This window comes from Dicentrarchus labrax, unplaced genomic scaffold (genome assembly GCF_905237075.1).
Source record: "Dicentrarchus labrax unplaced genomic scaffold, dlabrax2021, whole genome shotgun sequence".
Classification (NCBI taxonomy): Eukaryota; Metazoa; Chordata; class Actinopteri; family Moronidae; genus Dicentrarchus; species Dicentrarchus labrax.
Window position 1 is genome coordinate 16333081 of NW_026136715.1, and position 27498 is coordinate 16360578.

A 27498-nucleotide genomic window follows, 5' to 3' on the forward strand; every position below is an offset into this window, starting at 1 on the left:
TCTGTTTTATTTTAAGGACTCTTCACAGACACACAATGAGGAGATGGAGTCATAATCATAAAAATTATACATTTACCCCACAATGTCCTCTAGAGGGCGGTGTTTGTTATTGCACCACTGGAGCTGACAGAAGACTGATTACTAACTAACCTAGATTATTTGTTTGTTTACTAATTGTTATTATTATTATTAATCACTCTGGACAAAATGTGAGCTGTGGCTGTTCATCTGGAACCACCTTTATCTCTAGGTACTTTAAGTTTGTTTATTATTTTAAAAACAATGCAAAAGACTCGAACATTATAGTTAATTGTTAAGTTTAGCTTAAGTTAAATGTCTGTTATATGAGAGGTAATTTACAAACCCGAGCTAAAGCTCACTTATTTTACAACGTCTGCTAACATTAGACCAAAGAGAGAAAACAATTTACAAATAATAACCTAGGAATAAAGTAAACAAGCTTCTTTATTACCTCTAAGACACCTAAACGCAACATCTCGACTCATCCGGTCATATTCACATTTAATAACTTGTAATTTCTATACTATCACCAGCTTTTACACGTTATGTTACTTTATACTTACACTCCACTACATTCATTTAACAACTTTAGTTTCTTGTTATTGTGCAGATTAAAGTTTGACTGATAAAACATTAGACCTGATGCTTTGTTATGAAAAGTACCCAACAATGTACACAATTAGCTCCACCTACAACATGCTGATTACACCTTAATGCATCAATAATGATAATTTAATGATAAAATAATAGCACATAATGTAATAACATACAACAATAGGGAGAATATAACAGTTTTAAAGGGACACTCTTAATACTTAAAGTATACTAGGTACAGTTGTAATGGAGTATTTGTATATTGTGGTAATGTTTCTGCTTTAAAGGATCTGAATATTCTCCTTTTACCACTGGAAGGCAGGACCAGAACAACCAACACTCAGACCCTCCCTCTCTGTCAGTGACTGTGGAAGCCCTGCAGGTGTCGCTGCCAGCGGCCTGGTAAAGCCCCACGTCTGCCTGACAGCAGCAACACAACGTGGGTGTCAGCCTGTCACCCAGGGGCCCGTGTCAACAGCAGAGGGAAGAAGAAGAGACGTAGAGGAGGAAACCATAAAGTAACTCTGCTGTAGACATGGACCTTCGGTCTGAGCTGCTCAAGTCCATCTGGTACGGTTTCACAGCCCTGGATCTGGAGAAGAGCGGTAAGGTGTCCAAGTCTCAGCTGAAGGTGAGTGGACTACCTGGACTTTAGGAAACCTTTTCTTTTTTTTGTCTGAAAACTCACTCACTTTTTTACTCTGTTGCCTCATTTCCTTTTCAATTCGTATTCAATCACATGGGCTCGCTCTGAGGAAGAAGAGGTGAAAATATTTGAAGAGCTCAGCAAACTAAATGTCACAACTGTGTTTGTTCACTGTTTGTTTGTTATATTTGGTCCTACATGCTTCAGAAAATAAGGGTCTATACAATCTAATATTACTGATCATCTTCATTATTTCCTGTGTGAAACTCCACATACCACACCACATGCTGTGCAACAAGGAACAAATTTGTTCCCTATATTTCGTGTAAAATGCTTTCACTGCTGGAAGAGGGCACAATGTGCACCTCTGTGTGGCAAGAGCATGAGAGTAACAGTTTGCTCTCAGTCTGTATATGAATGGGAGCCCTCATCTCCAAGCTGTGCTTGCTCTGGGCCTCCATGTACCAGCTTGTAGTGTAAAGGGTCCTCTGGCACTGGACCTGAGCAGAGAAACAGCCTGTTGAATAGAGTATCTTCGCACCATGAGCCTGTGTATATAAGAAGAACATTGTTACAGTTAGAGCAAGGACAAAGTGGAAACATGTTGGTGATTGTTGTCTCTTGCCCCAAGGCTTCAATGAAGCCACTGTAATTCTGTTGATCTCATCGTTACGTCACTTGGTCTCGGTGCGGACTCCATTTCCAGCCACCTCCACGTTCCTGCGATGTGCTGCCTGCCGCTTTTGGCTCACGGGGAGTCAGCCTCATGACTAGGCTTATCCCCCTCATGCATGCAGCTTGCGTACAGGCACCATGTTCTTTAGAAGAAAGCCGTTTGCATGCCGAGGCCTCAGAAATGACAGATGTGTAGTGCAGTGGAGACAGGATGTGGTTATGGCTCAACACACGGAGACTGAACGTCTGATAAAATGCATCAGATATCTCAAGACGTTGCACACTCTCATTTCAAGAAATGTATTGAAGTAAAAGTAAAAGCCTGGTTGTATTAAGTAAAATCCTCTTTGACACATTAGTGGTAATACTTGTAGTAGTATAATAATAATGATAATAATAATAATAATAGTTTTACACTGAAGTTTATGTTACTTATAGCTTATAATGTCATATTTTTTTGGCACATCTATTTGATTTCTATCTTTTTCTCCTTGTTTTATTTAATTTTTATTTATATTATTTCTCTTATATAATTTTTATTCATATTTTTTATTGTTATGACTTCATGTTGTTTTACTGTTTGTCTTTACGCTGTTTTTTTAGTTTGTCTGTCACCGCCTCCTTGTTTCGTGCTGACTTCAGCACCCACATTTTTTAATATTTTTTTTCACACCTTACTTGCAAACAAAATTATTCTTAGGAAAATAAAAATTTTCAGTTCTGTAAAACTCAAAACACAACTTATATCTCTTCATTGGTTGGCCTGTAGTAAAACAAACCCAGCAAAAAAACTCAACTGTTCACCTGACTTTAAGTGTGTCATTTAGTTTTGGCAATAATCTAACATCAACATTCATGCCAGTAAAAATATTATTTGATTTATCTAATTAGCTCTGCATCTGTTTGCTCTAGTGTGGCCTTTTAAAAAAAATTATATTTCTGTCCTGTACATTTAAATTTTTCAGGTCTTGTCCCACAACCTGTGCACAGTTTTGTGTATCCCGCATGACCCCGTCGCTTTAGAGGAGCACTTCAGGGATGATGATGATGGTCCAGTTTCCAGTCAGGGTTATATGCCCTACCTCAACAAATACATCCTGGATAAGGTAATAAAAGCCCACATATATATATATACATATACATATGCTCTTTTTATTTTCTCAAATTATTATGCCATGTAGTCAAGGATGCAGTTTTTTACAATCTTTGCATTTTTTGTTGTAGGTTGTTGAAGGTTCTTTTATTAAGGAAAACGTAGACGAACTCTGTTGGACTCTTACGGCAAAGAAAAACTACCAGACGGATAAAACCAGCAGCACTGTTCTGCCAGAGAAGGATGCTTTTCGGCTTTGGTGCCTCTTTAATTTTCTCTCAGAAGACAAGTACCCTTTGGTTATGGTCCCTGATGAGGTAGGTTCAACTAGAACATATTTACATATTTACTGTATGTGCTTTTACTTGGAATATGAGGTATTTGTTGTTTTTTTATCTTGTATTTCCGTCAAAAAATGACAGGACTGGGATTATAAAAGCAAAAACATTTGCACATCTTGAAGTCATTGTTGATCATGGTGGTGTGTGATGATAGTGACACTTTGACGTTTCTAAATTTAACCACATGGATATTTCAAGTTATTGTGCTCTGTTGTTGAGTATAATCTGTAGACCATAGTCAGTAATCTGTGACCTAAAAATGGTGTTGGATCTTTGGCAACCACAAAATATACCCTGGCTGAAACGTTGTTTCTTACCATCATGGAACACGCTGCTCTTTTCATGCAGCAGTGTGGGCTTGTTTCTCACTTGCAACCTCTCGTTTTGGTTTCCTGTCGTGTGTTTTTCACAGCTGCTGCCAAGAGAAAGACCTAAATTTCAAGGGCAGCATAGTTTCTATTGTGCCGAGTTTAAGAACAACATTATCCAGTTTTATTTTACAACATGCTTCACACACTGACCACAGAACAAAGAAATCTGTGGTGTACTAGTGTCATAAATACCATTACTTAAGTATTTAGTTGTTAAGTAGTTTAATTTAATTAATAGTTTAATTAAGAATCAATATAAATAAAGGCTACTTTTGATATGGGCAATAAAATTCCGTACAAAAACAAAACAAGCAACAAGAAAAAAAGTATTTGATAATATTAAAAGAGATAACTGCCTCAATTAGTCAGTTATTTAGTTACTTCCTCCCTTGAGTATAATGTAGCAAAGACATTCAAATGAACATTATTTCTCACTCTCAAGATTGTGGGTTTCTTTTCCTCTTCAGGTGGAGTACCTCCTCAAGAAGGTTTGCATGGCTATGAGTATTGAGTTCAACTATGTTGAATTAGAGGACTTCTTCTCCCAAGACTCAGTGCAGCAGAGCGGCATTACTGTTTGGATTTTTCTGGAGATGATGAACTCGGGAAAGATCACCAGAGGAATTGAGAAGAGCATAATCAGCATGGCTATAGAGGAAGTATACAGGGAGATAGTTGGTGATGTCCTCAAAGAGGTAGGAGACCCATCTGCCACTAGAAGTCTGTGTTTTGGTTCCTGACATGCTTGGCATTGTGTCAGTGACAGTGTATGTGTGTGTCGGTCGTGGTGCATACAGGGTTATCTGTGGAAGAAAGGCCAACTGAGGAGGAACTGGAAGGAACGATGGTTCACCTTAAGGCCAAGCAACTTGTCCTACTACACCGGGGAGGACCGCAAGGACTGCCAGGGCAACATCTCTCTGGATGGGAACTGCTGTGTGGAGGTAAGCAGCTGGAGGTGATCATCTTTCAAATGCAGGTAACACCTGAGAGAACTTTTTATAACAATGGTTTCTTTGTTAGTTTGTCCAGAAAAAGAAATACATACTGCTCATTTGCTTTCTTTTGTACATTTGAGTCAAATTCTCATTCTTTAAGCCCACGGTTCCCAACCTGGGGGTGGGGACTCCCCCAAGGTGTCGCGAGATGAAGCTGAGAGGGTCACACGTTGGTTAAGAGATGTTGTTTCTTGTCTTTGGGTTTTCTTGTAAATTACTGGAAATGTTAGCTCTTCAGGACTCACATAGTTCACATAAAAGACCTGAATTGAACAAACATGTGCAACCAGGAGTCACAATGAACGGTACGAAAATTATTGGGGTGAGGAGGAACACAGAACATTAAGTTCTCTTATTTCCTAAAGTGCACATATAATTTAAGATTATGTACTAAACTTTAAAAGAGTACTCCACTGAGCACTCCTATAAAATTGTCAGACTCACAATGGTCATAAAAAAGGATCAAATTTATTCAATTTATTCCTCTTCTGTGTCATAACCTGGTAACCACATTATCCACAGTGCAACTTGACCACCGACAGTTTCGGGTGTCTTAAGCTAGATGCAGCGAATGTAGCCTCAAGCAGGGGTGAGAAGCAGGCTACAGGGACTGGGAAATGCTCTTCTTTCTAACTCCACAACCCAGATCTGTTTCATTTTCAAAACTGGTCTTCAGCTCCAAACCATTTATCAGATTTCACACAGTCTGGAACCATAAAGGGCTTCTTACAGCTTTATACAACTGCATCTAGGACTCCTAAAAACTTGGATTTGTAAAGTCAGTGGAGTTCCCATTTAACAAGTTAATAGAATAATTATAATATTTAGATACCGCCCACACCTGCAATAAAAGTACAATTAGTTTACCAAATATCCCAGCCAGCCTTTTTTGACTCAATAGGTGTTTCATTTTAAACATTTTAACTTACTATTGTTGGGCTGTGGGTTTTGATTCATATTAAAGTGAAGGTGGGAGTTGCTGAATAGTGACAAATGACGTGTCACTAATCACCAAAGACCCTCCCCCCTCTTTACCAAAGAATTTAGACTTCCCTCCTTTCAGCACAAGGAGAAAAAATACATAACCCTCCCCCTTTCTGAAATTCCCTACCCCCATTACGTTTCAAACAGTCCCCGAGTAGACAGAGCTTCTCATTGAAGTGTTATAATCCAAAAAAGGTTGGGAACCATCAAGTTTATAAAAAGAACAACAGTTGGATATTGAACCTCGTTTCACAATCCGATTTGAGATTTCCTCACAGAGCTCAAGTGAACTGGACTCAGTCTGCCTCACTCTCATGAATGACCCTTTCTGAATATGAAGCCTACGGTAGTAGAGCTGGAGTCGAGGGTTTTTTGCTGTTTTGCTGGCTTTTGATGTGAACACAAGTCAATTATTAGCCCATCAATGCCACATGGTACCACGCTAAATAATGACAAACAGAAATCTGGATAAGTTCTGTTATTTGTTTGAGCAAGAGCACTACACACACATGTGTTACTCCAAAGGAAAACAAGCAATCATTCTAAAATCATGCTTTATTATAGGAAGTAGACGATGATCAAATATTGTTTGGTCGTACAAAATGGATCAAAAACGTCCTTTTCCCAGTGAGTTTACCATTTTTTCTACTAACAACTGTATATTTAAGAAATGGTCATAACCAATGTAAAAGAAAACAAAAAAAACAATGTATGATGAAGGGATAATCATTGATAAACTGACTGTTTCACTTGTTGAACAGGTGCTGCCAGACCGGGATGGGAAGAGGTGCATGTTTTGTCTGAAAACCCTCTCCAAGACTTATGAGATGAGCGCCTCAGACACCAAACAGAGACAGGAGTGGACTACAGGTCAGAGGAGACTCATATTTGCTGATAACGTTCACTAATAAGTCATGGATTGATCTTAAAAGCTTCATCTTCATCTTCTTCACAGCCATTCAAACAGCCATCAGGCTGCATGTGGAAGGGAAAAAGTCCCTCCACAAAGATCTGAAGCTGAAGCGGCGTGAACAGCGGGAGCAGCGGGAGAAGAGGCGACAGGCCAAGGAGGAAGAGCTGCAGAGGCTGCGGGCCCTGCAGGAGGAGCGGGAGCGTAAGCTGGCAGAGCTAGACCTCCTGAAGGAGGCGCAAAAGCAGGCTCAGGCACTCCTGGAGCAGGACGAGCAGAGGAGGCGTCAGCAGCACGAACAACTCCAGCGGGCCCTGGAGATCCAACTGCGAGAGGCTGAGGAGGTGAGAGAGGAGGCAAAGAAGTAGAAAATAAGAGTTTGAATTAAGTCACAGAAAGATATCAGTGTTGATTCCTGTGCTTCTTGCTGTGTATCTCAAGGCCCGGGTCAGTATGCAGGCAGAGATGGCTCTGAAAGAGGAGGAAGCAGAGAGGCAGAGGAAGAGGATCCAGGAACTGGAGGAGATGCAGAAGCGTTTGGAGGAAGCGCTGCAGCAGGAGATCAAAGCCAGGCTGGATGAGGAGGCCTTCCGCTACGCTCAAGCAGGGTAGAGTGTTATATATCACCACCCATCTCTGTTGACAGTCAATCTAACATCTCTGTTAGATTGACTATAAACACTTTCACAGCGCCATAAGAAGTCAGACATTTATTTGTGAGCTGTAAGGAGGGAGGTGCATTTGTGGGCAGACGGCAGATATTAAGCTCAGCTGCAAAAAGGAGTTCATGTTGCGTTATGTTCCTGAGGAAGTTGAGCTACCAACAGAGGAAGTTGTTTAATGTTACCATGTGCAAATAAAGAATACACAGCAGCAGTATGGGTTAGAGGATTTAAAGGATATAGACATAAGCTGTGAATATATAGTACAGGTCTAATATTAATAATGGGCCTGATTTTTAATTTCTTTTAGAAAATATAATCTTTTTTTTGTGTTCTCCATCCAGGTTATTGGCTGAGGAGGAGGAGAAAATGAAGGCCCTGATGTCCCTGCAGGAGGAACAAGAGGAGTATATCCTGAAGACACAGCGGGAGAAGCAGGAGCTGAAACAGGAAATGGAGGTCAAATCCCGGGCCCTGGATGAGGCGCAGAGGCAGCTGGAGGAGGTCCGCGCCAATCGGCACCGGGTTGACCAGGACGTAGTGGTAAGAACCAAAAAATAAAGACCTCACTGACAATTATCATCAAAGCTACATTTAACTGGGACCAAAGGGGTCTCTTATCTCTAGTGTGATAAATAGCATCAGCTGCTTGATTTTAATTTTATTTTGTACACCTATTTAGTTGAATTACAACCCTGTTATGAGTTCATTATTATTAATAATTTTATTTATTCAGTTTTGTAAACCTTCAGTTAACGAAGTGAGAGCCTGCTGAGATTTAAAATCTCCTTTACAAAGATGACAGAGCCAAGATAGCGGCATGTAGTTGCAGAGAGAGCAGTATGACACAGACATTAATTAAACTAAACAGACGAGTAAGTGGGATGTTACATCTGCTGTCCATACCCCTGTATTATAACTGTCAGTATGTTTTTCTCTTTAATGGGACAGAACTTTGTAACTTTGATAGGAGAAGATTCTTATTACTGATATTTATTAGTTGTGGTTAGCATTAATGCTAACAGGTGTTCTCTGATAGGCTGCCCAGAGGAAACTTCGCCAGGCGAGCACCAACGTCAAACACTGGAACGTCCAGATGAACAGACTGATGCGACCGATCGGACCAGGCGGTATGTGTCCCCTTCTGCATGTGTAAATAATAAAACTAATGATGGCTGGTAGTGTGCACGCTGGTTCACTGTCGTAACTCACTGGGACATTTGAATGAAATGGAGCCTCATTAATATTATTATATTATTAGTAACACCTGTGCGTTTCCTGCTATTGCCAAGTTTTCATCCAAATGTAACGCAAATTTCAACCAAATTTACAGACCATCAGCTAAATTAATGTGAAATACTGCATGTTTCCATCCACTATAGTTAATTATTACAGTGATTATTTCCCTAGTATGTACTATAGGTTACTAAATGCCAGTGTTAAATGCCATGACTGTGGTTGGGTTGACATTTAACGTTGCTTCAAGTAAGGACTAGTGTGACACCATTTTCTTAGATCACTGACTAGAGAGCATCTTCCTCTCTAAGTTACAGACCTCAGTCTGACACAATTTGCCTGCTGTAAGCATTTTCTTCATTTTCTGAAGTATCTATTTTGTGCCTGTCTTTGCGTTTAGAGAAGAGACCGTCGTTGGGGAGCTCTTACTCAAGCTTCCAGATCCCGACACAGAGAGATCCCGGGCTGCGTCTCAGACGGAGATCAGGATCGGAGGATCAGGACGAGGAGAGCAAAGAAAACGTTGACAACAGAGCTGAATGTGATCTAGAGAAACGCCACTCCCACGCCTCTAATGGCGACATGGACATTCCCTAAAACTATGAATCAGAGAGGCTGCATAGATCACCTCTGACAGGAAGGGCAAGAGGCCGACTGTCTAATGTGTGAACCATATAAAAACAGTGGAACATCTACACTTAAAACTGAATTTACAGTACTAGCATTTCTATTAAATGTTGAATTTACTGACGTCATTTCACAGACAGCAGCAACATTTTAATGAGGAGAGTTTACTGCTCGACTAATGCTTCGACTGCAATCTGTGTGAGGTCTGTTCTGGACATAAACGATACCTCAGTGCAAAGAAAATGAGCCGTAAGAAAGATCCTGAAAGTACAATGTATGTTGTGATGTTTAAAGGCTAAAACTTACATACAGTGCAAGGAAGCTCGTTTGTTTAGCTCTGTAATATAAACACGTAATGTTTCATTTTTATATATGTATTTGTTCTGAGGATGGAGGGTGGCTTGACTTTTTGATGTAAAAAAGTTCAGTGTTACAGTTTACCACCATTTCAGTCAGTGTCAGTGTCAGCCCAGATAAACAGGAAAGGGAGAGAGAGAGAGAGAAACGCTCATCTAACTTCCTGTTTCCACAGCTAGTTAACATAATTGTAAATAAAAGAGTGAATTGATGCCTTAATCTGATTACTGCCTGTATCTGTACTCTGTTAAATTATGTGCAGTGCAATTCAAAGAAATTGTAACCTTCACTTCCAATAAAATCTCAATTGATACTTAAGTACACAGTGAGTAATCACTAAAATCATATTTACATTAAATAAGTTATTAAATTAACATGTTAGTATTTGAATGAGACCACACAATGGAACAAGTTGAAGCTCACTCTGCTGAATTTGCTGATTCCACGTCCGCTTTAGTTTGAATTTGCGTCTGCCTCATTTGCTCAGTATAAACGTGTGTCATCTCTGACTAATATGACAGCTCCTCCTGATATAAATCTTGACTCATTTGAGCGAACAGAGACATCCACTGACAAACGGCATATACTGCACGTTGGCTGGATTCATTTATGTAATCCATAAAGTTTTATTGTCTAATTCTGATCTCTCCTTTACAATAATTCATATTGCACAAATAGCAATGAAGTATGTTTTCTTCTATAAGTTATATCATGTTAAAAGAATTAACAAAGCAGCAACAGATTGCACAGAAGGAGCAGGTAGCAGATGGCTTTAATAGTAGTTATTTTTATAAAGCAGCACTTATCTAAAACCATGTTATTTATGAATGTAAATGGTTTAAAACATTAAACATTTGAATGTGCATATCATGGCCTGTTTAACCTGCTAGTGTGACACCATTTTCTTAGATCACTGAATAAACAGATGATGGTAATATTCTGTAAATATACTCCCTGGTTTATTTATTTTTAAACTAGTGAATTCTCTATTTCAGCATCTTTTAGGAACAGTTCTCTGCTTTAATCAAGTCTTGATATTGGAAATTTGGCTGGATTTATTTATTTATCTATTTAAACAAAATGAAGCCACATAGAGCTTTTTAGTTTCAGTACAGATGAAGAATAAATTGTTGCAGATTACAGAAACAACAGTGTTTTAGTGTTAACAGAGACCTTGACTCCTCAGAAAGCTGTGTATATGTGTGTGTGTGTGTGTGTGTGTGTGTGTGTGTGTGTGTGTGTGAGAGAGAGAGAGAGAGAGAGAGAGAGAGAGAGAGAGAGAGAGAGAGAGAGGGCGCTGTGTACTGGCATGTGACGATGGAGGAGGAGGAGGAGGAGGGGGGGAGAGTGAAGCAAAGCAAAGCAAAGCTAGGAGCAACAAGGAGAGAGTCGGGGAGGGATTATCAGTGAACTATGCTTATCTACATGTGATATGGTAGCAAACGTGTCCACATAGTTGTTCTTTACTCCGCGGAGCTCAGCGGTCTGTCAGCCTCGGTCGGCACACACACACACACACACACACACACACACACACACACACGAAGGCCCTGAGCCAGTGTTAAGTTTATGTTAGCAGTCTGACGTTAGCTCCCGCTGCTAAACAACTTGTCAGCAGCCGATCGATCGATCGATCCTGGACGGGACCTGCTTTTCTCTAGTAACCTGTTTGTTTCCAATGCCCGGCTGGTAACTTATCGTAGAGTAAAAAGACCTCCTGAACCAGCAGCACTATTGTGGAGAGGTAAGCTAAAGTTGGGACGCCAGCTAACGTTATTTAAGGCACACACACACACACACACACACACACACACACACACACACACACACACACACACAGGGGAATGTGGGTCAGCCACGCTAACAGCTAGTAGTAGTCAATATTCAAGGTTAGTAGCTAACTAGCTAAGTCCGCTAGCCGTGCCGACTCTCTTCGACGGCGGAGCGACAGGGGTAAAGCTGCTCTCTTTTATTCATCTAATATCGCTTTCTTCTTGAGAAAGGTTAGCCGTGTCTGTGTGTTAGCCGTCCTGTCATTTGTTCGATGCTCATATCCAGTTACAAGCCCTGTCAGTGACTCAGTTCACAGTAATATTAGCAGATATTTTCGAGAACCAGTGTGACAGGTTGGCAAGTCTTAACAGTCCGAGTTAATCTCTGGAGATCTTTTTTATTTATTTATTACAAAAACCTTATGAAAACAAAGTTAAGACTTAGAGCCACCATGTTATCACATTGTGTTCATTAATACAAACTTTAATAAGTAGAGGCTGTGGGTGTTTTTGTTGGTTAGCTGCAAACATGGACGCATTAATCCACTAGGGGGCCGCGGGGCAAATATTTAACCCCCCACCCCCAAAGCCCTCTCCCCTACTGCCTCCACCAGCGATCAACACTGCTCAGTGTGTACATAGTGCATGCACCCTGTCCCCTTAAAGCACCCAACAAGTACACTGTGCACCCTACCATGGGACTGAGGCAAACAATAATACAGATGTCTCCCAGCTTCAACAGAGACAACGTTTACTTTATAAGATAGTGGAGAACAGACTGAAATGTTTAGGACACATTCATGTTCAGACCCTTAAAAAACTGTGGTTGGCTGAGGAATCTTGCGTTGTGAGGCCTGTGTGTTCACAGAAATGGGGCCCTAATTTGTGTTCAGACTTGTTTGTAGTTTAGATTGTGTCTGTATAGACACATATTTTGATTGGAAATGAGTAAAATAGAGGTGTTTGATGTAAACACGTCTATAATCAGAGATTTTGCCATACCGGTTATACTTTGGTAGCTGTCTTGATATTATCTCTGGGTGTATTCTTACTAACCGGTGAGCGGCAGTGCTTTGTGGCTGTATTGGATTTTTACTTTGTTGATTATTCACCTTGCTGCATTAACCATAGATAAACATCCCTGACTGGTTATGTCATGCATATCACACATCCCTTCTAGTAAGTCCGTCTTCAGGCAAAACTGGGGCATTCAGGGCTCTTAATGTTAAGGGGCCCCTGCTTGTCTGTTTCGCTTGCCTAGCGAGTAATCCAGGCATGCCTACACAGCATGTGTATATCATGTCATAAGCCTATTACTATCAAGGACATTCCCTGGCTGCTCAAACACAACCAGTAGTAATGGACTGACTCGGGGGAAAGGACACCTAAATAAACACACTTTTTTATCAGTGTGCTTACATGGAAGATGGACATTTAAGGGAGCATTTTGGCTCTGTAATGTGTTATGACAAGCTTTACGATCAGTTCGGCTGGTGACTGGTCACTGGGATTGTTGGACTGTTAACTTCTCGCATGCTGTATATGTAGACGTTTGAGTCCGGTTAACAGTTGAGTGGTCATTCTGGCTCTGTGTGTATTAATCCACGTGTTAAGGACAATTTACGGATTTTAATATTGGGTGTTTAAAACAAAGTATTTCATTCTTTAATAGTGGAGCTATGATGGCAACGTGACAGGAGGGGAGCCGCTGAGTCAGCTTCAACAGGAACCATGGAAGGGTTTCAACAAACTGCTACAGAGCAGCACGACAGGGTGAATGGCTACTGCGAGCCCAAATCTCCCCAGGACGTGGCTGATGTCAGGTGGACGCCGCCAGAGGGAGAGTCTGGAGGCTCAGACAGCTGTGGGGGGACGAGTGTGTCGGAGCTGACGGACCTGCAAGAGTTGAAGGCCAGGGAAAGCGAAGATGAGGAGGACAAGGAGGACAAGGAGAGGGATGTAGTTCCTGCTTCTAAAGGCCTGAAAGGGGACCAGAAGAAAAAAGAGAAGGAGAGTTTGGATCAGGAGGAGAACAGCAAGAAAAACAGCAGTGCAGCAACCAGCTACACAGGTAAGACTTTTATCTATGAGATATTTAGATGGCAGATAATTCTTGAGTCTCAATATTCATGCCTTTTTTTTTATGCAGACCTGTCACATACCTCGTCGCCCTCGCTGTCAGAACAGCTGCGTCTAGGGCGAGAAGACAGCACAGGGTCTGGGATCAGCGTGGAGTGTAAGGTCTGTGGGGACAAGGCCTCTGGCTTCCACTATGGCGTCCACGCCTGCGAGGGTTGCAAGGTAATACAGTGTGTGCAGAACAGTAGCTAAATAAAATGACAATGTTTGATCACAGCCATTTTGTTGCTCTCTTGAGTTGCTGAACCGGTTGTGTTGTTTCTTACTCAGGGCTTTTTCCGGCGAACCGTGCGGATGAAACTGGAATATGATCGCTGTGAGCGTTCCTGCAAGATTCAGAAGAAGAATCGTAACAAGTGCCAATATTGTCGCTTCCAGAAGTGCCTGTCTTTGGGAATGTCCCATGATGGTGAGATGGAAATATTTTAAATATGTATTTAAATAAATGTCAAATAAATAAAGCCATGTTATTAATTATAAATAATTAAGCACATTCTTTTTACAGATCTAATGTTTCAATGGAAATTAAATTTAATGAGTTGAGTTTAACTTATCAGTCATCTGATTTGAGTAACAAACCTGCTAATATATTTCAGTGCCTTTCTAATCTCCTTTGAAGGTTTTTTTTTGTCTGTTTGGGAGGTGGAGAACGTGATTTTCAAGGCTACCTATATATAGCCTGACATTTTTCTGAAGTCTCATTACATTTTTAAACATGCAGTGTCTCTGGGTATTTTGCTAACTTGGAAACTGTTAACAAAACAAAAGTAGGTATCAAAACCCAGTCATGGTACTGACAAAGTGATTTACTCCTAAATTCTTCTCTCAAAATAAGACCAGCATCTGTGTGTGTTTGTGCAGCGATCCGATATGGACGTATGCCTGAGGCGGAGAGGAAAAAGCTGGTGGCAGGTCTGCTTGCAGAGGAGCAAAACCACGGCAAACCAGGTGGCTCAGACCTGAAGACCTTGGCCAAACAAGTCAACACAGCCTACCTGAAGAACCTCAGTATGACCAAGAAGAGGGCTCGCAGCATCCTGATGGGCAAAACCAGCAGCACCTCGGTATGCTCCAGTTTCAGAACAGCTCCTCTGACCTGACCAGCCTGGTTTTACATATATATGGATATATAACTATTAAGTAATACATGGTCATCATAGGGGCAAATCACAGGAATATATTGTTACATCTGTTGTCGGGGGACTGAACCCTGACTCTTAACTGCAATCTGAATTACAGAACCACAAAGTACCTGTTTATATATAATCCATTGTTGTGTTTTATGCTAATCCTCGAAGTGTCATACCTTCCTTGAATATTCTAGTTATAATTTTTGCCTCCTTTTTCAGCCGTTTGTGATCTACGATGTGGACACGCTGTGGAAGGCAGAAAGTGGTTTGGTATGGAGCCAGTTAGTTCCAGGTGCGCCCCTGACCAAGGAGATTGGGGTCCATGTGTTCTACCGCTGCCAATGCACCACGGTGGAGACTGTGCGGGAGCTCACCGAGTTTGCCAAGTGCATTCCAGGGTTTGTGGACCTCTTCCTTAATGACCAGGTGAGTCACTGTCAGCCCATACAGTACGATGAATTGTATGTGGCTGTCGGGCACTAATGTACAATTGTCTGTGTGCTTTCTGCAGGTGACTTTGCTGAAATATGGTGTGCACGAGGCTATTTTTGCCATGCTGCCCTCTCTCATGAACAAAGATGGGCTGTTGGTGGCCAATGGTAAAGGCTTCGTGACCAGGGAGTTCCTGCGCAGCTTAAGAAAGCCCTTCAGTGAGATCATGGAGCCCAAGTTTGAGTTTGCCGTCAAGTTTAATGCTCTGGAGTTGGATGACAGCGACCTGGCCCTGTTTGTTGCTGCCATTATTCTCTGTGGAGGTGAGACAGAAGGGTTTGAATAATGTCATATTTGATTGTTGTTTTAGGGTATCTGCAGGTCTTGAAAAGTCTTACAAAGAATTGAATTTTACAGAAGTATTAAATATTTCCTCTTAATTAAGTCAGTAATTTCATCCATAAAATGTTTTGGTATCTGTTTACAGTTGGGAGACACTCTAATAGACTAAAGTGGGATTCTTTTATCTGGATTGTGTATACAGAGTCTGTTCGATACTTTTCAGTCAGCACTGTCCGACCTGTAGCAAACACAGCTCTTGCATGGAAACTCAAATTGACATAATGGGGCAAATGTCCATTTTAAAGCTAGACACATTAACATAAATTAATTAATTATTTTTATTGGTTAATCAATCCATTCATTTCATGTAACTTCTACTAGGTCCAGGTCATATTTATTCAAATATGTGATTTAATAATAAATAATAATTCTAGGCCATATCATCTCTACTGGTTTTCCATCCTACTTTCTACCGTCATGTATGATTGTCAAACAGGAATTAAACTATTCTATTTGGCTTTGAAAATGTCTTGAAAAAAACTTAAGCTTAACTTGAACGCCGCAGAAACTTTATACGTTTGCTCAGAGTGAATTGTGACTTATTGTATGGTGTCCCTTGGTGCTCTGTTGTTCCACCCAGATCGCCCCGGGCTAATTAATGTTAAGCAGGTGGAGCAGAGTCAGGACAGCATCCTCCAGGCCCTGGACCTCCATCTACAAGCAAACCACTCTGACTCAGTCTACCTCTTCCCCAAGCTGCTGCAGAAGATGGCCGACCTCCGTCAGCTGGTTACAGAGAACGTTCACCTTGTCCAAAAGATCAAAAAGACTGAGTCGGAGACCTCGCTCCACCCTCTACTACAGGAGATCTACAAAGACATGTATTAGTATTCTCCAGCACAGACTGCTTTTAGCAATACTGTTACAGACTGAATTCACATTTATAATAATACACTGCATTCAGTACAAGCACTGTTCCACGTACGGGCATGGATTTTAACGTGCAGATGAGGCAGAGTCACGTGGTAGGGCTAACACAATCAGCAAAGTCTTCTCAATGTCAGCATTACCCTCAGCACAGTAATGTATGTGTGCGTGGGTGTGTGTGTGTGTGTGTGTGTGTGTGTGTGTGTGTGCGCGCGCGTGAGTGAGTGAGTGTGAGATGAGCATCTGGAATCATTTGCTGCAAGTCTTAGTTTCCCACAACGGTTACTTAACAGAGAGAATGATATGTTTTTCTCACTGAGGCTGCTCCTATTACATTCTAAAAGCAAAACTGACCCCAGAGCAGCGTCCAGAGAGAGCTTCTCCTCACGTGTGAAGGGAAAGTGATTCATGTTCTTACACCAATGGCATAGTTGGAATAGAAAGGAGCCGTCAGTTTGTACTGTGCAGGAATTTCTTATGATGCCAATGTCTTTTTGGTAGAGTGATTGTTCTCAGACTTTTGGTAAAGTTGAACATGCAAACGTTGGTTTTTTGTTTACATCATCATCATCATCATCATCATCATCATCATCATCATCATCATCATCAGTGACTGCTACTGTGCCATTTGGTTTATAGAACACAAACTGGGCTGGCTCCAGCAGTGTAGAGCTCTCTCTCTCTCTCTCTCCCTCAAAGCAGCTGTCTGTGCAATACCGTTTCGATTTGTCAATAAATGTGGAGATCCAAGTTATATAGGTTTTGTCTTAAAGCCATCTACCTAAGTGGTAACTAATGGACTATGCTGCACAGATTTTGTTTCTGAAGCTGACACTATAAACACATGACCCATTGAAGTACAAGGGACCGCATGTTTGTTTTGTTTTTTTTTTTCTTTATTCTGACATGCAAATTATCATTGACTTGCCATTTTAAGGTTTTTTTTAGTTTATTCTTTGTAATTGTTACTAATTATTTGTAATTGTTGATCATATTTCTAAGGGCAAAACATGAATTATCATCTTGTTTTATGTATTGAGTATATCTGTTTTTTTGTTTTTGTATTACATGTCTGCCTATTTAGTTTAGGTTCTACCAAATATATTGTCAAGCATACCAACAAACTTTCCCTTGATGAGGAATTTGGATTTCACGCCTTAGCGGGATTTACCTAAAAACCAGCATACTGTACCATGATGTCATTATTGGGAATATTGATGATGATTAGAAATTAACATCCAGCATCTGGTATCACAAGTCATCTCTGTATTCACCCAAGATATAGCCACAGTCCTAGATTACTAGCCTTTTTTTGTGTGTAAAGTCTGATTTGTTAGTAGAGGCACAAAGTGTAACAGCGGATTCATCTGTTTCCAACTGTCCCCCCCCCATATATTCTGTAAGATCTCTATTTTTTCCCCCACTGTACTTGTTCTGAATGGACTACAGTATGTCAGCACTGGTGCACAGAGTCCACCTTCACAAGTCTCCTCTTGTGCTCTTATTCTGTCTTGATCCCTATCTACCTCTAATGTATGATCTGTGACATTATTCCACTGTCTCATCTAATCACTTACATTTTATTTGCCTTAATCTCCTGCTATTTGGGTACACGTTGCAAATTTTATATTATCGGCTGATGTGCAGTGTGCCAAGAATAGCAAAGGGTGTGGATGGATAAAAAAATAAGAAAGTGCACCAAAAAATAAGAAAAAGTTGATGTAAGCTACCTCTATGCCTGTGTAAGTGATGGATTGACATATTTGACTTGAAATAACTTGGTCCTTATAGTCCCATGTAACCCTATCTTCAGATCTAGTTTAGTTACATCTCACTTATAAACTTTATTAGAAATATTAACACCGATTTTTCTTTTTTCTTTTTTAAATTATGAGGCAGATTACATGTCTAATACACATGCCTGCTATTAGCCCCTTGTTAAAGTACCATAATTAAACTAACTTTGGGAGAGTTCAGACACATGGATGGATAAATGGGAACATTGGAATACGTTACGTACAGACGTCAACGTGACGTTTCTATTGGTCCGTTGCTAAGTTAATTGGCGAACGGAACCGGCTGTCAACTATTTAGTTAGTAAGATGGAGGGTGTTTGGCGGCATGCTCAAAACACACGGAGGATGGACTCGGCCCGTAGTGGAAGTATCTGTAGGTAAGCGGCAATTGGTTGTGTATAAAGTTTATAAAGCGGGGGAAAGTCGTGTGGAAGTAGAAACTTGGCTCTGATACTGTGAAACGTTATTAAGTCACCCGTTGTGCTACGTTCAAATGCTGCCGTTAAGTCGAGGAAAAAAGAAAAAGTGCTTTTTGGATGATTTTAATAAACAAAAGAGGTTAATTGTTTTAAATAAAATGATACAACGTTTTTTTTTTTTTTGTGATGTTTGTGTGTGTGTGTTAGCGTGGGGACCCATGTGAATAAATGGGTGTAAAGCGTTAAAATATAAGCAGAATCAGTCTGAAAACTCAACTGTAGTTTTTAAAGGAACAATCTGGACAACGCTAACTAACGTTAGCTAACGTTAGCTCAAGTTTGTAACTCAGCATCAAACTAACTTTTTAGCAGCAGCTGGAAGCCTCCAGTTTTTTTCGACAGCATGTAAACACTATATTAGTCGAGCCTTTGAGGGATGTTACGTCTGTGTATGGGGGGGAGGAGAGTGTTAGCATTATCTTAAAATTACACCGCTTTAAGGAGATGCCCATCGCTGGATTATGGTTGCCAGGTGTCGGTGGTGGTATGTGAAGGTAACGTAAGAGGCACGGCGGTTTGTTTGTGTTGAGTTTACTGTTGTTGTTCAAACGGTTCCTGTGTCCGTCGCTAGCTCCTCACACTGTGGTCACATGATGGTTCATTTCCATCGGATATTAACACTCAACACAGACACAATAGATGACTGGAGCCTTAACTTCACAGTTCTCGATTTTACGACTTGGGACTTGAAAGCAGAAGTGAATAATTTTTTACATGGTTAAATTCCAGGAACAGTTAAATATTAAATATAGATATAGACTTATTATATGAATGCATTGAATGGATCTAACCTCAGCTATGTTAAAATAAAACAACAGTTTTGTCTTTTATTTTATTTTTTTATTGCCAGTTACATTCACAGACCTGAAAGACTTGCTTATGAAGCTACATGGATGAAAATGACTTCAGCTCTCTCCCCTTTTTCATTACAGACGTTTCATAAATGGCTCTTGCAGATTTGGTCACAGGTGTAATTATCGACATGAATGGCCAGTTTTACCATCAGCCCAAATTTGTAGGTACTTTCAAAAAGGTGGATGCTGGTATGGTGAACGCTGCAGGTAAGCTATTTATCTATAACTAGGTGAAGGAAAAGCTGACGTGCGCACAACTTTCCATGGCTCATTCAATATTTTCCACCTCCAGGTATCTCCATGTCCTTCAACCTGAGTTCGATGCAGATGTTGCAGGTAGAAGAAGTTCGGTGCCTACGGTCTCCTCCTCCAGTGTGGCTTACAATCCATCCAACAGAAGAGGGTCAGAGCCTGCTCTTCTGCAGGCGGAGGTGATGTCCAGGCAGGAATGCAGAAGATCAGAGTTTGTGGTTAATGTCTCAAATCCTCAACGCAACATTGGGCGTCTGGCAGCAAATATTGCTGAGGAACAATCAGAAGGTACTGGATATTTTCATGGGTGAAACCGACTTGGGTCCGTATTTTTCCATACTTCACTTACTTTTTTTCTTTGCAGATACTGACTCTCATCTCACTGCTTCTTGGGAATCAGCCCAGAGCTCAGAAGTTGCTCAAGCATATGCATGTGATGGAAGAAATGAGCAGGTTTGATCTTTCCACAGGGCATTTTGGGGAATTAAACCAAGTGGAAAGCAGGAGGCTTATACTGATTGCAAACGTTTGTGTCCTGCAGACTTCTTCCAATGAGACGACAGAGGACGGTGCTGCTGCTGCGGCCTCTAATACCCAGAGGAAAGTAGAGGAAATGGAGGCCTTCCTCCAGAGTAAAAATGTGACCTGTGGCATTTGCATGGACAAGGTGTATGAAAAGATCGACCAGAGAAACCATGTTTTTGGAATCTTGCCCAACTGCAATCACTCCTTCTGTTTACAATGCATCATGACCTGGAGGAAAACAAAAGACCTCGGGCCAGACGTGGTTAAGTAGGTACCAGTCATTCTGAATATTTAACAGCACACCATAAAGGATCTGACTTGACGTCACTGTTTTATTTATTACTCAGGAGCTGCCCGCAGTGCAGAGTGAGATCTGCCTTTTATGTGCCTAACAAATACTGGGTTGAAGGGCAAGCAAAGGAGAGCTTAATTGCTGCCTTCAAAGAGAAATTCAGGTATGGCATTGAGCTTTGATAGCAGTACTGATCACTACAGCGGGGCTTGTGGTCAACACAGCTTTGAAACTGTCCACACCAGTGCATATTTGTCCTACCTTGGCAGAGTTTAAAAGAGCTTTGAGTTTTAAGTCTACCCTTATTTTGTACTTGCTGGGTATGTATTACTGTACACAGGTTTCAGTCACCAATCCTGTTTTTGTTTATGTTGGACATACCACTCCAGTTTGACTGCTCAGCTCTCACCCAGCCATCTCCTGCATGTTCACTGAATGTGATCAAACTAATCAGCAACTCACAACATTTATTTAAACTACTATATTTAAAATATTGAAGTTGGAGTCAAATGGGATTTTCAGACTTAATTGTGCTGATAACTAGGCCACCGTAGATTAATTCTAATAAGCCTGCTGTAACTTGTGATGAACTTTCGGTTTCAAAAGTGTCCCAGTTAACCCAGTTATATAAACCACGTATTTGAATCCCAGAACAAAACTGAATTTACCTGAACTGTAGATAATTTTTCATAGTGTAAAGCAGTGTGGTAATCTGTTTCAACTAAACAATACATCAAGTTAAGGAAATAATGATACTTAATACACATTTCACAGGGCCTGCAAGATTTACCCAGTTACATTGGCTATTAAGTCTTGGAAGCTAGAACTGTGTTTTTATGAATACTAAAGGTGCTACATTAGTATTGAGTAAAGGAAATGGGGACACTCTTAAAAAAATTAGGGCCTTACAAACATGCAGTTTTGTCTTTAATGTGTGTTGGATTTAGTGGCATCTAGCAATGATGTTACAGATTAAAACCAACTGAATAACAGCTCACCTTCAGAGCGTGTAAGAGAAATTACAGTGGCTGCAAGAAAATACAAAGGCCCTATTTATAGCCAGTTAACCATTTCAGGCTAATTTAGAAACATCCTGGTTACCCTCTGTAGATAAAAACTGCTTGTTTAAGGTAAAGAAGACGCAACGGTTGTTTTCAGGCAATTATATACTAATGAGAACCTATGAACGTTATATCCCACTTCTGCAAATTGTTCCTCCTAAATGTTACAAACTGGAACTGAAGTTAAATCTCAAGTCAAGTTGAATTCTTGATTTTATTTGTGAAATGAAACCTGCAACTGACCCCCCCCCGTTCTGTTTTGTCTCGTCTGGTTTCTAGTAAGAAAAGCTGCAGTTACTATACACGGTACAGATGCTGCCCATTTAAAACGGAGTGCCTTTACCGGCATGACAAACATGCACGTCGCAGGTCATTTCGGGTAAATATAATCCCAGTTACATGATTAAGTCCTTACCACCATTATGAATGCATGAGATAATGTTTGTTTACTTTCCCTGACGTTGCGTTTCTTGCTCAACAGTATCCTACAGAAGATGAAGACGAATACGATGGTGTAGATCTGCTTAATCTCTTCATAGCCATGACCCTTCTCGGTGGTGACGATGACGACGATGAAGATGACTTTGACTTTCCTTTTTACCTATCTGAGGAGTACGGTTTCTGAGCTTTTTCATTGTCTCTCTTTTTTGTTTTTTTTGTCAGTGCCTGAAACCACTGACTGAGGTCTTGACTATAAAATTGAGCCCAGAAGAACACATGGCTATGTCTCGACCCTTCTGTCCTCGTTGGATCAGTATTGCTACATTTTAAGTAGCCACAATCGAGATGAGGGATATCAACCATGCACCATGGAGAGCATTCAGAGATTGTTAGTGTGCGATAGCGAGAGGAACTAATCTGTGACATCACCTGCTACAGTCTGTCTGGAGAATGTGTTACACTTGGCTCTCCACGGCACATGGCTTGTTGCCCCCTGCTCTAGATGTGAGCACCCCCTGTTGGGGACAAATCTTGAATCTCTAATGATATTATGGTTAATCTGTGGCCTTGTACTTTGCATTTGTCTCACCCTCCTGTGGCCGTTGTGCTTCAAACTCGTTGCAGATTGTTAATTTTCCCTGATCCTCTACTGATTAATAGGAGTGCTCAATTCTGACTTGTACATGCAATTTGCACCATTTTGATATTTTAAAGTGTTTTGTGGATAGTAGTTTTAATTGTCTATTGATGAAAAGTATACTGTACCCTTTCTTGGATGTCCCCTACTGAATACTTGCCACAAGTGATAGTCATGACAGCCTTTTTCCTAGTTTTGGCAAGAACGTAAAATGTTAAGATTTTATTTCTTTTAAACAAGTTGTACTTGTACACAGAAAATAAAACATTGCTTCACACTTTGTCTCACTAAAAAGGTGCGTCGTGTTCTTCATTTGGCACTAGTGAAAATTGGTATATTAAAACTGAAACTGGACTACTGACATTTACCACTAGGTGGAGGTGTGGAGTACAAATGTAGTCAAATTGTCGTCGCGAAGAAGAAATGTTGATGAAAACTGGCGGGTTAGAAAGCACTGGACAAACACGGTGTGAAACTTTATAGTAATGGACACTATTAACGTGTCTCTGAGTCGGTTCAACGGGCAGTCGAAGCTGCTGGTCCGGTCGCTTCTGTCCGGAGCCTCCGGTGCCCACCGAGCTCTGAGCGTCTTCCACAGCCAGCAGCGGGCTGACCCCGGACTGTCACTGTCCAGCTTTATAGAAACACTGTGCCAAGACGAAATAACCTGTGCACCAATGGAAGCACAGCCGCTAACGGTGTAAGTAAAAGTTCACCGCAGTAGCTTTTTGGGAATCACATGTAACGTTAACTTAGAGCTAACTTGGTATTAAGTCACTGGGTTTCCCTCAGGGAGTAGGAGACATTTCTTTCTGCTGCAATTGACCCTAGCAACGTCAAAGCTAGGACACTCCTGTTGCTATAGAAACTGTTGACAGGCTGTGTGTAGTCTTGACATTAAACTCACTCCATAGACTATTAATGTTACCTATAATTTATCAATGCATTTTAAATTGTCATAAAACCCAAATGTCAGTACTAATACTAACAAAGAAAATGGCTCTTTTTCACTAGAATTAAGTACATTTACAAGTAGGACTGAAGTACAATTTTGAGGTATTTGTACTAAGTTACTTCTTATACTACAGCAATAGGTATGATAAGCTTATACAATATAATACTTTGCTAAAGATTAAACCTATGGTTCCCAATCTTTTTGTCTAGTTGGGACCCTATATTTGGGTGGCTGGCAGTTTAATCAAAGAGGCTTTTCCCCTCTAAACTATGCAGATGGCCTCATTTAAACAACAAATTAGCCAATGTTTAAAAAAAAAAAAAAAGAAAATTCCCTGAAATGAATACACATTTGTGCAGCAGAACCTTTTCCCCCATTAATCATCTCATGACCCCTCACATTTACTGTCTCTTGTCCTCCTTTCTTTGGAAGGTGTCCAACCTCTACTTTAGGAACCACAAAGATTAATTAAGCTTTGAACTACTACTTTTAAAATGTCCTCAGAAAGGCCTATTCTATCAGCATTCTGTGTTTTCTCAATCAATTTCATTATTTAATTCATAATATAGGTCTGTTGTTTATTTATTTCTTGTTAAATCTTTTTAATACTGGTGTTTTCTCTACATTTGGATCACTGATTTTGCTCTAAAATACAACATTACCCCATTGACTTCTGCTTAATACCATGAAATGATCATCTTCAGTTAAATTCAGTCCATAAGTGCTAGCCTAAGACAAACCGTTGGCATCTGCTACCCTATTATGTCACATACCTGTACCTATTCTCTCACCTATTGTAGTAAACCCCTGGTGTGCCTGTTCCCAGCCTTATTCAAACAAAACTTGCTGTCCTTCCTCCATCTGGTCCACTCGATTCTTCCACGAACCGCTGTCCTCCATCTGCTCAAATGCCTCAGCCAGGACCCTCATCCAAGCCCCTGGGTCTCCACTCTGGTCAGACAGCTGCAAAGAAACCTGGGGGCCCACAGTGAAGAGCCTCTGTACACTCTGCTGTGCAGCCAGAGACTCAAGGAGCTGTCACAGCGTTTGGTTGGTTCTGGTGAGACTGAAGGATGGGCCAAGTGCTTCAGCGGTCATAGTGTAGAGTCCGGATCTCAGAGTGCATCTGGTTTATCAGTGCTGGGGACACAAAGGAAAAGGAAGAGCAGCTTTGTCGCATCAGATGGTGATGAAACAGGACAGCAGAGTAAACGGATAAAGGTAGATGTCTGTGGCAGTGAGTGTCTTGATGCTGAAGAACAGAGTGTGAAAGAAGAGATATCAGGAAGAAGAGAAAATGATGCTGTGGCAGAAACTTCTGCAGAAGAACTGCAACCAGCACCGGACCAACCATGTGATGCTCTGCCTGAACATATCAAGGTAGAGACGGACTATCTGTCCTGAAATGTATCATCCATTTTCACAATATTACCAGTTTGATTTATTTCAATTAAAGAACAGAATTTTCAAATGAGAGATTGGATAGCAAGTTCCCACAGTCAACTTGTGTGTACTAATCGGACCATTATTTTTATTTTCATAGAACAGGTTAAATAACAAAGTATGGCCTATTTTTGTGTTTATTTAGGTCGCTGTTCTTCAAATAAAAGAATTACTGGAAAGTCAGACAGAGGTAAGATAATAATGTTTTCTTTCTTCCAGCCAGCACAGACTAAGAGTGACATTCAACATTACTATAATTATTATTATTGTTGTTGTTGTTGTTTGCAGTGGGACCAGAGCTCCACGGATGTGTTCAAAGTACTAAACGAGTGTGACCCCGGCCAAGTATGTCCTTAAAATGTTATATCTGACTCTTTTTAATGTTTGCAATAATACTTTTATATGTGTTCACTGTGAATCACACTACTGAAGGTGACATTTTATCTACCTGATGTTAATATGGGGAAATAAAATATTAGATACATCTTGTACAATACAACACAACTCCAATAAAAATACAGGATCAGAAATAATACTTGAGTTCAAAACATCACTCAAAAATAATTACGTTTCACAATGGTAGTGTGTATTTCAGATCTGTTGTCTTACATTAAACAAGTGTGAGAAACAGACAGATTACCAACTACAACTGTAGTTACCACTGGTGAGTTGAGTGTCATATTACACTCTCTACATATCTCTTCCTTTCCTTTCTAGGTGGAGTTGTTATGCAGCACGCTGAGGTTGCCCGACTTACCCCAGCAGACTCTGCCTAAACTGTGCAGCAGTATTTTGGCTCCCTCTCCTGACCTCAGCTACAGCACCGCAGCAACACTCATCAAGAGCCTACTGCTGGAGAAGGTACATCACAGAATATGCAAAAGGATGCGACAGGTGTTGGTGGGTTTGATACTGACAGGATATCGTTTTACTATACCTGCAGGTCCTGTCCTTGTCAGAACCGGCCTCCAGATGTCTAGTGACTGCAGTGACAATGCTGTGTAGCCGCTGTCCCAGACCAATGTGCCACGCTCTAATTGAACCAGTTCTAGTGGAAAAGAACATAGGTGAGGAAAGGGTTGTAATCATTTATTAACACCGCCTGTCACAGGGGTGTCATTTAGGCCTTAATTAATCCAGTCACAAGTGGACAGCTAAGCAGGCCTCTCCTGCCGGGCTCCTGTCCACTTTGGATCAGCTCATCCAAGACGCATGTTAATAGCAGGTCTGAACAGGGATTTAGTTAGTTAGTTACAGAGCAGCAACCCTGGAGCTGACATGGATTCAGTGTCCTGGTTCATGTGTACATAAACAGGACAGATGCTTTGATGTTATGAAGGGCTGAGCCATGACCTTGTTCCTCACCTTTCACATCAATTGATCCTCTTTTTTGAACTTTGTTTTGTTGTCAGGGAATCCACAGGCTGAGCTGCTGAACCGACTGATAGAAGGCTGCCTGGACTCCCATTACAGACTACTGGTGCTTCAGTGAGAACATTTAAATTCTGCATATGTATCGAATAAGCATAAAACAATATAGATTCATATGGTTATTAGTTGCTTGTTGATGCAGTCTTTTACCTTTTTCCCCCCCAGAATGACTTTCAGAATAGCGTGGAGTGAGGCAGTGCTCTCCATCATCCACAGTTTGCTAGACTCCAAGGTAATGTGAATGTTTATGCGTGGAAAAAGTGCTGCAAGACCACTTAGTCATAATATTCACTGTTATTGAGTTGCCTTGTTTTCTGGTTTTTTTTTCAGCCTGACTTGAGTGAAGAACTGTTCACAAAGTTCACCGAACAGCTCGTCAGCCAGGGTCCTCAATTCACAAAGTCTGTGCAGTTCGCCAAAATGATGCTCACTGTTCTCACCAAATATAGCACTTATGTAAGTTTGTACATTTATATTATGCACAATGGCTGAACAGCGTATGAAATATTATTTGTAATCTTTCTGCATATGTATTAATGTGTTTTGCCAGGTGACTGCTGCACATAAACAATCCCTGCACGGTTGCCTGATGTTAAATGAGACCTTCTTGAAAAAATCTCTCCAAGCTGCCCTGAAAAGAATCAGACACTCATGAAGTTTCATCTGAACCAATGTATGTTAATAAACCAGTTTAAATAAGTTGTTGTCTACTTCTTCATATTTTGATTTGAAAATGAGAGACCGCATTTCACGAGTTTGACTCATAAAAACATTAAACTTCTCCTCTGAGTCAGGTCTTATAAAACAGATTGTAAAATGCTGACTTCTGCATTCATGACTTTTGTTTACTTGAAATGTTGGTGTCGCAATTCAAGCTTATTCTGTTGTCATCATGTATGTGTGTACGTGCATAGTGCTGCCCGACTTCAGTGTGTGAGTCCTTTAAATTCTGAGCAAAGTATTTGTTAACATTAACAACATATATTGGTGGAATGTTTTTGCTTCAGTACTGAACTTAAATACAGTTTTGAGGTAGATCACTGGATATTTCAGTTCATTTTAGAGGGAAATAATG

The 27498-nt window shown here is 40.7% G+C and overlaps 4 protein-coding genes across 7 annotated transcripts; all 4 read left to right on the top strand.

Moving 5' to 3' along the window:
- The first annotated feature begins 1045 nt into the window (after positions 1–1045).
- LOC127377474 (differentially expressed in FDCP 6 homolog) lies at positions 1046–9836 on the top strand. Of its 2 annotated transcripts, XM_051425357.1 has the most exons (12): positions 1046–1246; positions 2902–3042; positions 3161–3346; positions 4209–4436; positions 4539–4685; positions 6288–6350; positions 6485–6593; positions 6679–6977; positions 7075–7241; positions 7640–7838; positions 8335–8425; positions 8932–9836. In XM_051425357.1, the coding sequence occupies exons 1-12, from the start codon at positions 1151–1153 to the stop codon at positions 9126–9128; spliced, it is 1923 nt and encodes a 640-aa protein (XP_051281317.1). In that variant the 5' UTR covers positions 1046–1150; the 3' UTR covers positions 9129–9836. The 2 variants fall into 2 exon arrangements, with proteins under 2 accessions (XP_051281317.1, XP_051281318.1); XM_051425358.1 differs by lacking the exon at positions 6288–6350 and having other exon boundaries at positions 1047–1246.
- Positions 9837–10852: 1016 nt separating this feature from the next.
- Positions 10853–18643, top strand: ppardb (peroxisome proliferator-activated receptor delta b). 2 transcript variants are annotated; one of them, XM_051425177.1, is made up of 8 exons: positions 10853–11259; positions 12960–13358; positions 13437–13588; positions 13697–13835; positions 14288–14490; positions 14776–14982; positions 15068–15311; positions 15971–18643. In XM_051425177.1, exons 2-8 carry the CDS (start codon positions 13019–13021, stop codon positions 16216–16218), a joined length of 1533 nt encoding a protein of 510 aa, XP_051281137.1. In that variant the 5' UTR covers positions 10853–11259; positions 12960–13018; the 3' UTR covers positions 16219–18643. The 2 variants fall into 2 exon arrangements, with proteins under 2 accessions (XP_051281137.1, XP_051281138.1); XM_051425178.1 differs by lacking the exon at positions 10853–11259 and adding an exon at positions 11335–11468.
- Positions 18347–22888, top strand: mkrn4 (makorin, ring finger protein, 4). Its single transcript, XM_051425179.1, has 8 exons — positions 18347–18430; positions 19465–19593; positions 19679–19926; positions 20003–20091; positions 20180–20430; positions 20511–20618; positions 21796–21895; positions 21998–22888. The coding sequence occupies exons 1-8, from the start codon at positions 18360–18362 to the stop codon at positions 22139–22141; spliced, it is 1140 nt and encodes a 379-aa protein (XP_051281139.1). The 5' UTR covers positions 18347–18359; the 3' UTR covers positions 22142–22888.
- Positions 22889–23000: 112 nt separating this feature from the next.
- Positions 23001–27122, top strand: fance (FA complementation group E). 2 transcript variants are annotated; one of them, XM_051425907.1, is made up of 10 exons: positions 23001–23294; positions 24350–24929; positions 25138–25182; positions 25281–25337; positions 25710–25853; positions 25936–26059; positions 26405–26480; positions 26589–26655; positions 26754–26879; positions 26974–27122. In XM_051425907.1, exons 1-10 carry the CDS (start codon positions 23080–23082, stop codon positions 27076–27078), a joined length of 1539 nt encoding a protein of 512 aa, XP_051281867.1. In that variant the 5' UTR covers positions 23001–23079; the 3' UTR covers positions 27079–27122. The 2 variants fall into 2 exon arrangements, with proteins under 2 accessions (XP_051281867.1, XP_051281869.1); XM_051425909.1 differs by having other exon boundaries at positions 24467–24929.
- Positions 27123–27498: the final 376 nt, after the last annotated feature.